The sequence below is a fragment of the Mytilus californianus genome, unplaced genomic scaffold (genome assembly GCF_021869535.1).
Source record: "Mytilus californianus isolate M0D057914Y unplaced genomic scaffold, xbMytCali1.0.p SCAF_7, whole genome shotgun sequence".
Classification (NCBI taxonomy): domain Eukaryota; kingdom Metazoa; phylum Mollusca; class Bivalvia; order Mytilida; family Mytilidae; genus Mytilus; species Mytilus californianus.
This window is the reverse complement of record NW_026262723.1, coordinates 20994095-21006918: the sequence shown is the minus strand read 5'-3', so window position 1 is coordinate 21006918 and position 12824 is coordinate 20994095. Positions and strand designations below refer to the sequence as shown.

General features: G+C 33.1%; 1 protein-coding gene across 3 annotated transcripts in view; it reads left to right on the top strand.

Annotated features, from left to right (window-relative positions):
• The window catches only part of LOC127708836 (RUN and FYVE domain-containing protein 2-like), a 102542-nt gene that overhangs the window by 33682 nt on the left and 56036 nt on the right, over window positions 1-12824 (top strand). For all 3 annotated transcript variants that reach the window (XR_007985405.1, XM_052213980.1, XM_052213981.1), the window contains exons 2-5: window positions 9096-9266; window positions 10185-10302; window positions 11671-11775; window positions 12505-12628. Coding sequence is in view for 2 of the 3 variants with exons in the window: in XM_052213980.1 (XP_052069940.1) it covers window positions 9096-9266; window positions 10185-10302; window positions 11671-11775; window positions 12505-12628 (518 nt within the window). In the remaining variant the exon portion in view is untranslated. The remainder of the gene's footprint in view (window positions 1-9095; window positions 9267-10184; window positions 10303-11670; window positions 11776-12504; window positions 12629-12824) is intronic.

Below are 12824 nucleotides of genomic sequence, written 5' to 3'. Positions count from 1 at the left end.
TCGTGTTAAAAGTCTGAAATAAAATGAGATCTTAAGGCTTTAAATAAGTTGCCTATTAAAAACTATTTTTTTTAAAACTTAGACCCCCTCTTATTTTAAATCATTAAAACCACTTACCATTACTAGAAATGCTTTGAATGCAGTGTGCGTTGAAAGACTGTCTTGGAAATGACTGGAAAGTAATAGATATTGTTGGTTTAAATATATGTTTTCTTGGTGGGTTGCCAGAACCTATGAGTGAAGATTTGAGTCATAAAGGTATATATACATTTACAATTTGATATTATGTAATCTTGATTTAGGAAATAAAAAAATTTGGTTGAGTTTTTTGATAATTATTTTTTTTTAATTTTTCAATCAAATATAAATATAATAAGCATTCACAACTATTGTGAGAAATATTATCCGTATTTTTCACCTCTTATGCACCTAATGTGTTAACCATTATTTGTAAAAAAATAGATTTGGAAATCCAGAAGGTTTGATTTTATGAAAGTATAGATCTATATTTAATAACCTAGTTGAGTTAACCATATAAAGGCCAAGGGTTTTTAATTATTTGTACAATATTTTACATAAGTTAGTTTGATAGGAACTACTTGTGATAGATCATTGATATTCAATTGTAAAGTTGCATTACTATCAGTACATATCAGTTTGAAGACTATTTTAAGGCCCTGCCCCTAGGTCATGGTCCAGTGACTTTGAATTAATTAGCAATTTTCAGAGTTAAGTTTTCTGCTTAAGTCAGTTTGATAAGAACTACTTGTGATAGATCAATGATATTTTGTACAAAGTTGCATTACTATCAGTACATATCAGTTTATTTGAAGACTATTTTGAAGCCCTACCCTCAAGGTTATGGTTCAGTGATTTTGAATTAATGAGCAATTTTCAATGTTATGTTTTCCAACAATATTTTTCTATAAAGTTACATTACTGTCTGTACATCTCAGTTTGTCGACCATTTTAAGGCCCTGTCCACTAGAGCATGGTCCAGCGACTGAATTAATAAGCAATATTGCTGTCCATTGGGTTGTCTTTTTCTGAGTTTTATGCCAACAGTTGAGACATATCTTTCAACTTTGTGACAACTTAAAAATGTTTAAACAATGTTTTTCAAATTTTAGTACGGTATGTTGCAACTGATGACAAAATAATTTCAAGTTCTATATTGATGACTTAGCTTTCACTTTTGCCTTTCAGGAGTTATGGTCCTTGATTGATTGGAAAATGGCAATGTATGTTATTTCTTTGCAATAACCTGAGAACTGTTTAATCAATGCTAGTGACCTCTTCTGCTGTTTTTATACGACTGCAAAAAAATTTTGCGGTCGTATATTGGTATGACGTTGGTGTCGTCGTCATCCGAAGACACATTGGTTTTCGCACTCTAACTTTAGGTTAAGTGAATGGATCTCTATGAAATTTTACCATAAGGTTCAATACCACAAAAGGAAGGTTGGGATTGATTTTGGGGGTTATGATACCAACAGTTAAGGAATTAGGGGCCAAAAAGGGCCCAAAAATAAGCATTTTTATAACTTCCAGACATAACTTGTGTGTTAGTGTATGGATCTCTCTGACATTGTACCACAAGGTTCCATATCACAAAGGGAATGCTGGGATTTATTTTGGGGGTAATTGCCTCAAAATTTTAGGAATAAGGGGCCAAAAAAGGGGCAAAAACAAGCATTTTTCTAGTTTCATGACAATAACTTGTTTGTAAGTAAAATTGAGAATGGAAATGGGGAATGTGTCAAAGAGACAACAACCCGACCATAGAACAGACAACAGCAGAAGGTCACCAACAGGTCTTCAATGCAGCGAGAAATTCCCGCACCCGGAGGCGTCCTTCAGCTGGCCCCTAAACAAATATATATACTAGTTCAGTGATAATGAACGCCATACTAAACTCCAAATTGTACACAAGAAACTAAAATTAAAAATAATACAAGACTAACAAAGGCTAGAGGCTCCTGACTTGGGACAGGCGCAAAAATGCGGCGGGGTTAAACATGTTTATGAGATCTCAACCCTCCCCCTATACCTCTAGCCAATATAGAAAAGTAAAGTGTATGGATCTTTCTGAAATTGTACTACAAGGTTCCATATCACAAAGGGAAAGCTGGAATTGAGTTTGGGGGTAATTGCCCAAAATGTTTAGGAAGAAGGGGCTAAAAAGGGGCCAAAAATAAGCAATTTTCTAGTTTCCAGACAATAACTTGTGTTCAAGTGTATGGATCTCTCTGAAGTTGTACTGCAAGGTACCATACCACTAAGGGAAGGCTGGGATTGATTTTGGGGGTAATTGCCTCAAAATTTTAGGAATTAGGGGCAAAAAACAAGCATTTTTCTAGTTTCAGGACAATAACTTGTGTGTAAGTGTATGGATCTTTCTGAAATTGTACTACAAGGTTCCATATCACAAAGGGAAAGCTGAGTTTGAGTTTAGGGGTAATTGCTCTAAACGTTTAGGAATTTGGGGCCAAAAAGGGGCCAAAAAACAAGCATTTTTCTAGTTTCCAGACAATAACTTGTGTTCAAGTGTATGGATCTCTCTGAAATTGTACTGCAACGTACCATACCACAAAGGAAAGGCTGTTATTGAGTTTTGGGGTGATGAATCATAAGGGGGTTAAAAAAAAATGGGGGGGGGGGGGGATTTTTTTTTCTTTAAAATTTTCCATTTTAAATTGATTATTTCTGATTTATATATAAAAGCAAATAATAATGATATGGTTTGAATAGACTAATTAAAATTTTCTTAGACCACATTCATTCTGTGTCAGAAACCTACACTGTGTCAAATATTTAATCACAATCCAAATTCAGTACTGTATCAAGCTTGAATGTTGTGTCCATACTTGCCTCAACTGTTCAGGGTTTGACCTCTGCGGTCGTATCAAGCTGCGCCCCAGCGGAGCATTTTATTTGTTGTTGTCTGCCTGACTGTGTCACATTGTGTTCATTCACATCTCCTTGAAAACAGCTTGACAGAATTCCACTTCAATTGCACATATTTTTCTACAGAATATGAAGTTGTGCACATGCTATTTAAATTTTTTAATCGTGGTACTATTGGTGTTTCGTATAAAAATATTTCTGCTTATATTATTTGGAGTCAGTAGGCCACTACACATATTTTTTGGAAGACTTAAACATGTTTTAAATGTTGTGTTTAACAGGTTAGGACCAATCACCTAAGGGGTTGTAATAATCACTTTCAGATATAGGTTCTGAAATGGAATATAAATAGTACTGTGGAAAAAGAATTTACTTTTGATTTTTGGAAAAATATTAAAAATCTACTTGCAACCAACTTCTTTTGGTTATGATTTTTTAATAGTTTATGCACCAAGAAAATTTGTTAACCGAAAAAAAGTTCTGAGGGATCAATGTAGCAAATCCTTCAATGTCAGACTGAATAAATTGTTATACAAAAGTTGCTGCTGCTATTCATGTTGTACCTTTATATATTTCTATTAATATGTTTTGCACTGTAAATGTATATCTTATTCTGTGTACTTTATTATTATAACACTTTCTGGTGAATGGTCCCAAACAGTTTCTTTATTTTTTCTTTCATTCAGTTGGTCAAAATTCAGTGATTGTTCACAATGAGACGTCAGGCGACAATGTATCCTGCCAAAGCTCCCCAAAGTCCCAGGTCAGTTTTGACCATTTTCGAGCCACATTAGTTGTTGTCTCTGATTCCATGAAGATCAAATTTATGTGAGCTGATTATTTTCCAATTTATATACTTTCAATCACAAAATAAGAAAATTAACCATTTTTGAAAATTTCTGTCTTTACAGTACCATATTACATGTATTAAGGAAGCAACCAAAAATTGCAAAAATTAGGATGAAGTATTTGAATTGAGTTATCTGAACAGATTGACTGAGAAACTTAATTTTCATCTACACCTCTTCTTAAAGAGATGTTTAATAGCTATTCAATTATTTTTCAATTTCAATTTACAGAATTAGAGTGATGAGTTTCGTCATGAAATATAAACCAGTTCAGATTTTTTTGATTTTTTTTTCATTTCTTTTGTCATTGTCTCCATCTCATATTGCATTTATAAAAAGTAATGTTTTAATAGAATAAGTTTTATTAAAGTAAATGTAAATAAATATAAATTAAAATGTTATCTTGATATGATATGAATTTAATTTTTTTTTTCTTCGAAAAATTCTGATATCTAATTCAATTTTCCCAAAAGATGCTATGATCATTATGAAAAGACCCCCAAGAGATGGAAGATACTTCATAAAGAATGAAAATATGAAATAGAAATAGACTATAGTAACAGTGCAGTAAACAGGAAATATATAAGTTTTGCTGAAATCCTTTTAGTTGTTTATAAGGAAATTCAATGGCAAATTGAATATATGTTTCCTTGATACAGATAAGCCCACTAGTAACCTTCCTTGAAACTTAAAAATTAGTATTTCTTAGAATTACGTAGCATTTAGTAGTATGAGCAAAACACTTGTTGGCTAGGAGTTGGAATAATGCTTCATGGTTGATGTGTCTACCTGCTTACAGTTACTTAGTGATCTAATGTCTAATGTAAATCTGCTAAGTATATAGTATGTTGTACAAAGCAAGGTTCATGTTTATATCACCACAAATTGTTCCTGTCCTTTAACTCGTGTCATATTTGCCACTGGATGTTAAACATCAATCCATCCATCCCTTGAAATGGGGAACTCTGAGGTATTTACATTTTTTTTTAAACCAAATGAAGAAATGAAGATAATTTTAAATGTGTTATGGCCTTGTAAGAAGTTTGTTTACATTTCATAATTATCTTGATAATTTCAAATATAACTTTCATTTGTTGTAGATTAACTGATCTTTTACAAGTTTAAAATTTTATTTTGTTTATTTAGATTATTCAATGCATATAATTCTGACTTATGTCTTCAGAATATATTTTATGCAATTTCTCTTTTTATGCAATCTCTTTATTAAAGAAAAAAAAACCCACTAAAAATGTAAATTGTCCAATCACATCAACTATTTTTTAATTCCTTCATCTGGAAATCTCTAACCTAAACATTTGAAAGCCAGGGATGTATAAAATTTATAAAGTTAAGATATATATGACCGAAAGGGGCCTAAAAAGAAAAGCCAAATCCATGTAAGGTCAACTTTGCCTGAGGGAGAATATTACCACAATAAAACTTTCATTAGGCCTAACTTTAGCTGTAATTTAAATTATAAGTATTGGTTAGTCAATGGAAAGGTATATACTGTTAAATTTAGTGTGAGTTATTTACGCAGACTTCACAAAATTTCAGCTAGTGGCACTTCTTGTTCTTACAATACCTTGCAGATTACAATATAATGAAATCTTGGTAATGCGTGGTTACTTTTCAAGCAATTTGATTGGACTAGGAGTTGTAAATATGTGTTCAATATTCAAACAAATTTCATGGTAAGTTTAACCAAATTGATGTAAAATGGCTGAACTTACCCCATCTCCTCCTCTAACCAAATAACATGACCTTAATTATCATTCATTTCTTTGAAAAAATCTAATATCTAAAATTAATGAAAAAACATAATTTATTTATTTTTCATAAAAATAAATAAAAGTAACTTATTCATTTTCATAAAATAGATAAAATAATAATTTTAACATACTGCAAATGATTGCTAAGCATTTATAATATATATATATATGTGATCTTTATGTAACATATTCATAAATTTTCTTTAATTAAAGATATTAAATTCAGATATGGTTTGTTATTAAATAGAAGAATTCAGTGTTCCTTTAATTTATTACCAGTTTTGCCTTGAATAAAAAATTCATTAAAAGCAACAATTGTTAATTGTGAATTGTGAATTTTAAATAGGTTAGAATGTATGACACCAAAATTAATAGGAAGGCTAATTATTTAGACTTGACCATTTGTTTTCTTAATTGACAAACATTTAAGATTTATTGGAAATCAATTGATGATTTATTTCATCTGTTAAAGTCTTGTGATGTTAAGTGAATATTGGAAAAATGCCATTGATATAGCACTGTAACAGCAACTATTGATTTTCCTCCAAGAGAGAAATCAAACATGGCCGAGGAGACAATCTATCTATGTAATTTTCGAGTTAGTGTTGATGGGGACTGGCTATGCTTGAAGGAATTAAGTGATATGCAGTTAGAGGTGGATGAGGGATTTTTGCTGTCCCCTGAAGCTGATGATGGTAAGGGGGCAGGGGCAGTATGGGGAGGGGTTGCTGATTGAAATATGTTTGTGTTTTGCTGTTTAATTATGTAATGTTATGTCTGCAGGAATGTCAACAATTTTGGGGTTGAAAAAAATTCATGACTTACCCTATTTTAAGTTTATAATTATCTTTTGATTGAAGATAATGCTAGATTGGTCTGTGTGTTTGAGATATACATAGAGAGGAATTCCATAACATCTGAATGCCTGCTTAGCTGTAAAAAAAACATCATTGTTAATTGTTCCAAAAAACATAAAAGATTATGCAATTCTTATCTGTAAATATTGAAGCGGTACTATTATTTCAGAGCATTTTACGTTATAAATATATAACAACAGGATTAATACACTGATTTGAGATAGTATATATATATATACATTATTTCATTTTTATTGAATATGATTACTTTAACTTACTCTTCTTTACATTATACATGTCTGTAATTTTCAATTTAATTATCATAGACATTTATTGAAAGGTTTTATGATTCTAAGTCCAGTACACATGGTGCAGGTGGTATGGAAAGTTTAATGAAAGTTATTCATTATAAATGGACGTCAGTGTAAATGAATTTTCAATGACAGTTCTCTTCATTTTTTTCCAATGATTTTGAAAGAGTTATAAGAGGTTTTAACAAATCCTTGTACACAGTTGTATTTTTAGTGCATAGGTCTTAAACTATCCAATTGCAATTTCAAAAGATGTCTTGATAAAGATACAATTTCGCACTGATCAGTAAGCATGATAAGTTAACGTCATTGTTTCTAGAAGAAGGTCATACTTAAAATTTATAAGAGATGTCCAGACTTGCAACATTACTCATACATAATTTATATTTAACATATATATATGTATTGGACCTATAATGCATTTGCAATAAACAATCTCAAGAGTGACTGGGGAATAGAAATATGGTCACTACATATAGAACAGGTCTTCTTCCGACCAGCAGTAAAACCCTTGCCAAAGTGGGGCAACTGTTTGACTGTGCAGGGTGTACAAGTACGCAGCCACGTCCAGTCAGAATCTGGACGTTAAATTCGATGCCTCATGTAGAGAGCTTGTCACACTCTCTGCACGTTAAGAAACTTTGCAACAACATTTGTAGGGATCCGTATGTGGCCTGTTGCAAGGCAAAATTTCTGTCCCTATCCAATATACCCTCATTTTCCAGTGGCAGTCTAAATTACCCAAACCTTCATCCCGAACGGACTCTACTATAGGACATACCTATTGTATTTATTGTTAATTTGTTCTCGTCCAGAACATGCATGAAATATTTGCCACTGGATGTTCAGCAACAAACAATCATCAATCAGCAATGGGCAAATTAGATTCAAATAGGATTATCTCCTGGTAGTATCTACCAATAAAAATATCTCAGTTAAATTGCATGATTAAACAAAGACAAAAATGAGAAACATTACATTGCATTATTGGAAGTGAGATAGATAAGACATAAGTACAAAAATGTTCACTATAATAAGTTATTATTGCACCAGGGTAGATAAATGACGTTATGATTGGTTTAACGCCATCATGTGGTGACCCCCTATGGATCCATAGGGGGTCAGTAGATTTCATATTGGGTTCATGACGTCATGTTTACTATTAATGGTGACGTCATCTATTAATGTTTTTGTATTTCATTGTTTTTTTTATACAAAACTTGGCAGGAAAAGTCCGATATGTGATAAATATAGATTATAACATGGCATTTTTCATATCAGACTCCTTATCAGCCCTAGGTCATGATATCAGCCAGAGAGCCTACAGACCATGGGCTGATAAGGGGTCTTATATGAAAAATGACATGTTATGTTCTTTTTATCATATACTTTAGCAGAGGACATACAGACAAGAGCTATTTTTAAAACTAACAGGAAGCAGTTGATAACAAAAGTCATATCACACAACTAAGACAATTCTTCAAATTTAATGAATAAACATATATACAAATTAGTTTTATCATGGGGTACAATTATACCATTATTGTCTATGATAAATTCGTTATACGATTCACTACTGACCCCCTACAGATCCATAGAGGGTTAGTAAATTCAATAGGGGATTCAGTCTTCCGCCTTACACTCTATGAATTTTACTAACCCTCTATGGATCAGTAGGGGGTCAGTAGGAAACCATATAACTTATAATAACGCTTTTCTAAATGTCTCTTGTGATACTAAATGATGGTTCAGGATACAGGATCTTTCAGATCCTCTACAGATCATCTTTACCTGATAATTTTAAATAAACTCATCATAGATATCAGGATTAAAATTTTGTATGCCAGATCCATGTTTTGTCTACAAAAGACTCATCAGTGATGAGTTTAAAGGGTCTAATAAAGTATGATATTGAAGAGCATTGATGACCCAAAATTCTGAAAGGTTTTCCCAAATACATAACTTTTAGAAAGATTATTAAAGTATGCTGTCATTTACTTATTAGCTTGCATCTTAGGAGTTGAAGGGGGGAGGGGGGCTAATAGAATAGTCTCATTGTTATCTTGGGAATCTGGCTTACTTTGCTATGCCACCGAAACATGTCGATCTCAATAAATTACTGGAGCATTCCTTAAAGTGTTGTTGTTACAGGACCTTCTACATTTTATGATTTTATCGTAACGACCCTGCATACCCGAGGTATCCACTTAATGGAATCTACTGACAGAAGATTTACCAGGCGTTAGTTCACTAAATTTTAAAAGTTTTTAAAAAATCCATATGTATCAAGCCTACATTTGCCACTGGACATTAACCAAGCAACAATCAATCAATCAATCAATTCGTCTATAACAAGTTGTGAATAGATTTAACGTAAAATTTAACTTTTGTATTTGACAGGAAGAGACCCAAAGACAATAGAAAGAGCTAACCTATTGAATATCTGCAAGCTTATCATCAAAGAATTGATAGATTCTTCACTATCACATGGTCGTATGTTAGACGATGATCACATTCCATTACAACAGTTCTTTGTGGTACTGGAACATGTCCTTAGACATGGGTTGAAACGTAAGTAATGATCTCTACTGTCAACTGATTGTAATTGTGCACGTCCTAGACGTGGGTTGAAACGTAAGTAATTATCTCTTCTGTCAACTGAATGTTATTGTGCACGTCCTAGACATGGATTGAAACGTAAGTAATTATCTCTCCTGTCAACTGATTGTTATTGTGCACGTCCTAGACATGAGACATGGGTTGAAACGTAAGTAATGATCTCTTCTGTCAACTGATTGTAATTGTGCACGTCCTAGACATGGGTTGAAACGTAAGTAATGATCTCTCCTGTCAACTGATTGTTATTGTGCACGTCCTAGACATGGGTTGAAACGTAAGTAATTATCTCTCCTGTCAACTGATTGTTATTGTGCACGTCCTAGACATAGATTGAAACGTAAGTAATTATCTCTCCTGTCAACTGATTGTTATTGTGCACGTCCTAGACATGGGTTGAAACGTAAGTAATTATCTCTCCTGTCAACTGATTGTTATTGTGCACATCCTAGACATGGGTTGAAACGTAAGTAATTATCTCTCCTGTCAACTGATTGTTATTGTGCACGTCCTAGACATGGGTTGAAACGTAAGTAATTATCTCTCCTGTCAACTGATTGTTATTGTGCACATCCTAGACATGGGTTGAATGATAGGTAAACATCTCCCTTGTGATACAGTTGTATATGCTAGTGCATGTACTTTAACACGTCTTCAGGCATTGTTTGTAATAATTCCCCCTTTTCCACATTATAGGCTATTCAATGGTAAAACATTTTTGCAAGAGTTCTTTATGTCTTTTGAACATAATTTTCAACATCAGTTTATTTTATTTTTATCTTTTTTTTTTTTTTTGATTTTTACAGCTCTTTTGAAGAAGAAAAATATCCATGAAATACAAAAAAAACAAAAACAATTTGTCATGTTTTTCAGCAAAAAAAGGAATTTTACGTGATAGGAAGGATTTCTGGTCTGTACTAGAGTCCATAGAGAAACTAGTTCCTGAAGCAGGGGAAATAACCACAAGTGTTCGTGAAATGCCTCACATAAAGTATGTACACATAACAAACATAAAAACAAATACAAAATCAATACAATTGATTAATAAAAAATATGCATTTAAAGTTTAAACATTGTCCTCACTGAGCTCTTATTGATTCTGGCTGTGTTCCCTGAGACTATTAAAACTGATTTAAAGCAAAAATGTAACTTTATTATGAATTATTGCTCATGGGACAGCAACAATTTTAACAATCATAGTATTATACCCCAAAATCAGAATTTGGGGCCAAAAAGGGGCCAAAAATAAGCATTTTTCTAGTTTCCAGACAATAAAATGTGTTCATGTGTATGGATCTCTCTGAAATTGTACTGCAAGGTACCATACCACAAAGGGAAGGCTGGGATTGATTTTGGGGGTAATTCCCTCAAAATTTTTGTAATTAGGGGCCATAAAAGGGCAAAAAAACAAGCATTTTTCTAGTTTCAGGACAATAACTTGTGTGTAAGTGTATGGATCTTTATGAAATTGTACTGCAAGGTTCCATATCACAAAGGGAAAGCTGGGTTTGAGTTTGGGGGTAATTGCCCTAAACGTTTAGGAATTTGGGGCCATAAAGGGGCCAAAAAACAAGCATTTTTCTAGTTTCCAGACAATAACTTGTGTTCAAGTGTATGGATCTCTCTGAAATTGTACTGCAAGGTACCATACCACAAAGGGAAAGCTGGGATTGAGTTTAGGGGTGATGAATCATAAGGTGGGTTCAAAAAATTTGGGGGGGGATTTTTTTTTCCTTTTTTTCTTTAAAATTTTCCATTTTAAATTGGCTGTTTCTGATTTATATATAAAAGCAAATAATAATGATATGGTTTGAATAGGTAAATTAAAATTTTTTAAGTTCTTAGACCACTTTCATTCTGTGTGAGAAACCTATGCTGTGTCAAATATTTAATTACAATCCAAATTCAGTGCTGTATCAAGCTTGAATGTTGTGTCCATACTTGCCCCAACTGTTCAGGGTTCGACCTCTGCGGTCGTATCAAGCTGCGCCCCAGCGGAGCATTTTATTTGCTACATTGGACTCCCTTAGACTTCCTTGCCAGAACTTGTCCCCCCCAAGACAAAAACTGATTTTGAGTCCTCAATGCTCATAAACTTTGTACTTTATTTGGCTGTTTTAACTTTTTTTGATTGGATCGTCACTGATGAGTTTTATATAGAAGAAACATGCGTCTGGCGTTCACAGGCTGCAGTAATTATAGTAAAAAAGAAGTGAAAGGAAAAAAAATTGGTGAAATTGACATTTTTTTCATGGGATGGCTGTACCACAAAAATAAAGCACTTTTATGTACCTAACTTTCTGGTTTTAAAAAAAGGCATATTAAATGTACATGTATTTATCTCTTTTTCCATCAACAGAACACCTTTAGGTAGAGCTAGAGCATGGCTGAGACTTGCCTTGATGCAGAAAACATTAGCAGATTACTTCAAAGTACTCATAGAGAAGAAGGATGAAGTTTTAAGGTTTGTATATGAACAATTTCTGTACATTGTCTTGTAATATTGATTTATTTTGCACAACACTAAGTAAAGATGTAGAAATGGGTGGTTTGTTGAGCTTTTCTGTTTTTTGTGCTGGTACACAATTGAATACATTGTAGATATCCTAGACATTTTACACAAAGCCAAAGGGTTGACTCTTCCTGTCAATAGTAGTTATGTAAGTTGCTGAGCCCACCATCAGTTTGACTGTGCAGGATGTATAAATACACAGCCACATTGGTTGGTAATATGAAGACTAAATGTGATGCCTCACATAGAAAGAGTGCCATGTTCTTTGCTGTTAATGAACCCTTACATTTACTCTTTCGGAGGTGCATAAGGGATCAATTGAAAGGCGAAATGTCTGCCCCTATCCAACACGACTTCTTTTTCAGATGACAATCCAAATTTCCTGCCCTTTTTCCCCCTTATTTTACCGCCAAATTAACCCTCATATAATTTTACTGTCCATTCCAAAGGTCAATAATGAACACAGCCATAACTTAACTGTCCCTTCAATGGCCTAAATGGAAAAACAAAACCTGATGCGAATATTACCTGATATAGCACAAATGTTTGTGTCAGAATTCTTACACAGAACATGGCTAAGTATAACTATCAAAGGCTGAAAAAAGAGAACTAGATTAATGTTAGACACTTCTTTCTGTATTTAAAATTTTAGTTTATTATACACAATTACATTTTTTACAGTGACTTTTATGAACCTGGTGCGATGTTGATTGAAGATGAAGGTATGGTAATTCCTGGTCTGTTAGTAGGCTTGAATGTAATTGACTGTAACATGTGTATTAAAGAAGAGGACTTAGATCAACCAGTAAGTGGGATTTACAAGCTTTGACCCTGGGTGACTCATGTGAGCAGGAAATTCTGTCCTTCTAAAGCACATGATGCTACTTCTGTTTTGATGAGTTCATATTGTCCATGTTTAAGGTTTTAGGTGTTACTGTTTACATATGCCTCTTTTTATTCTCCTATCTTTAATTCATTTTGATAATATGGATGCTTGTTCT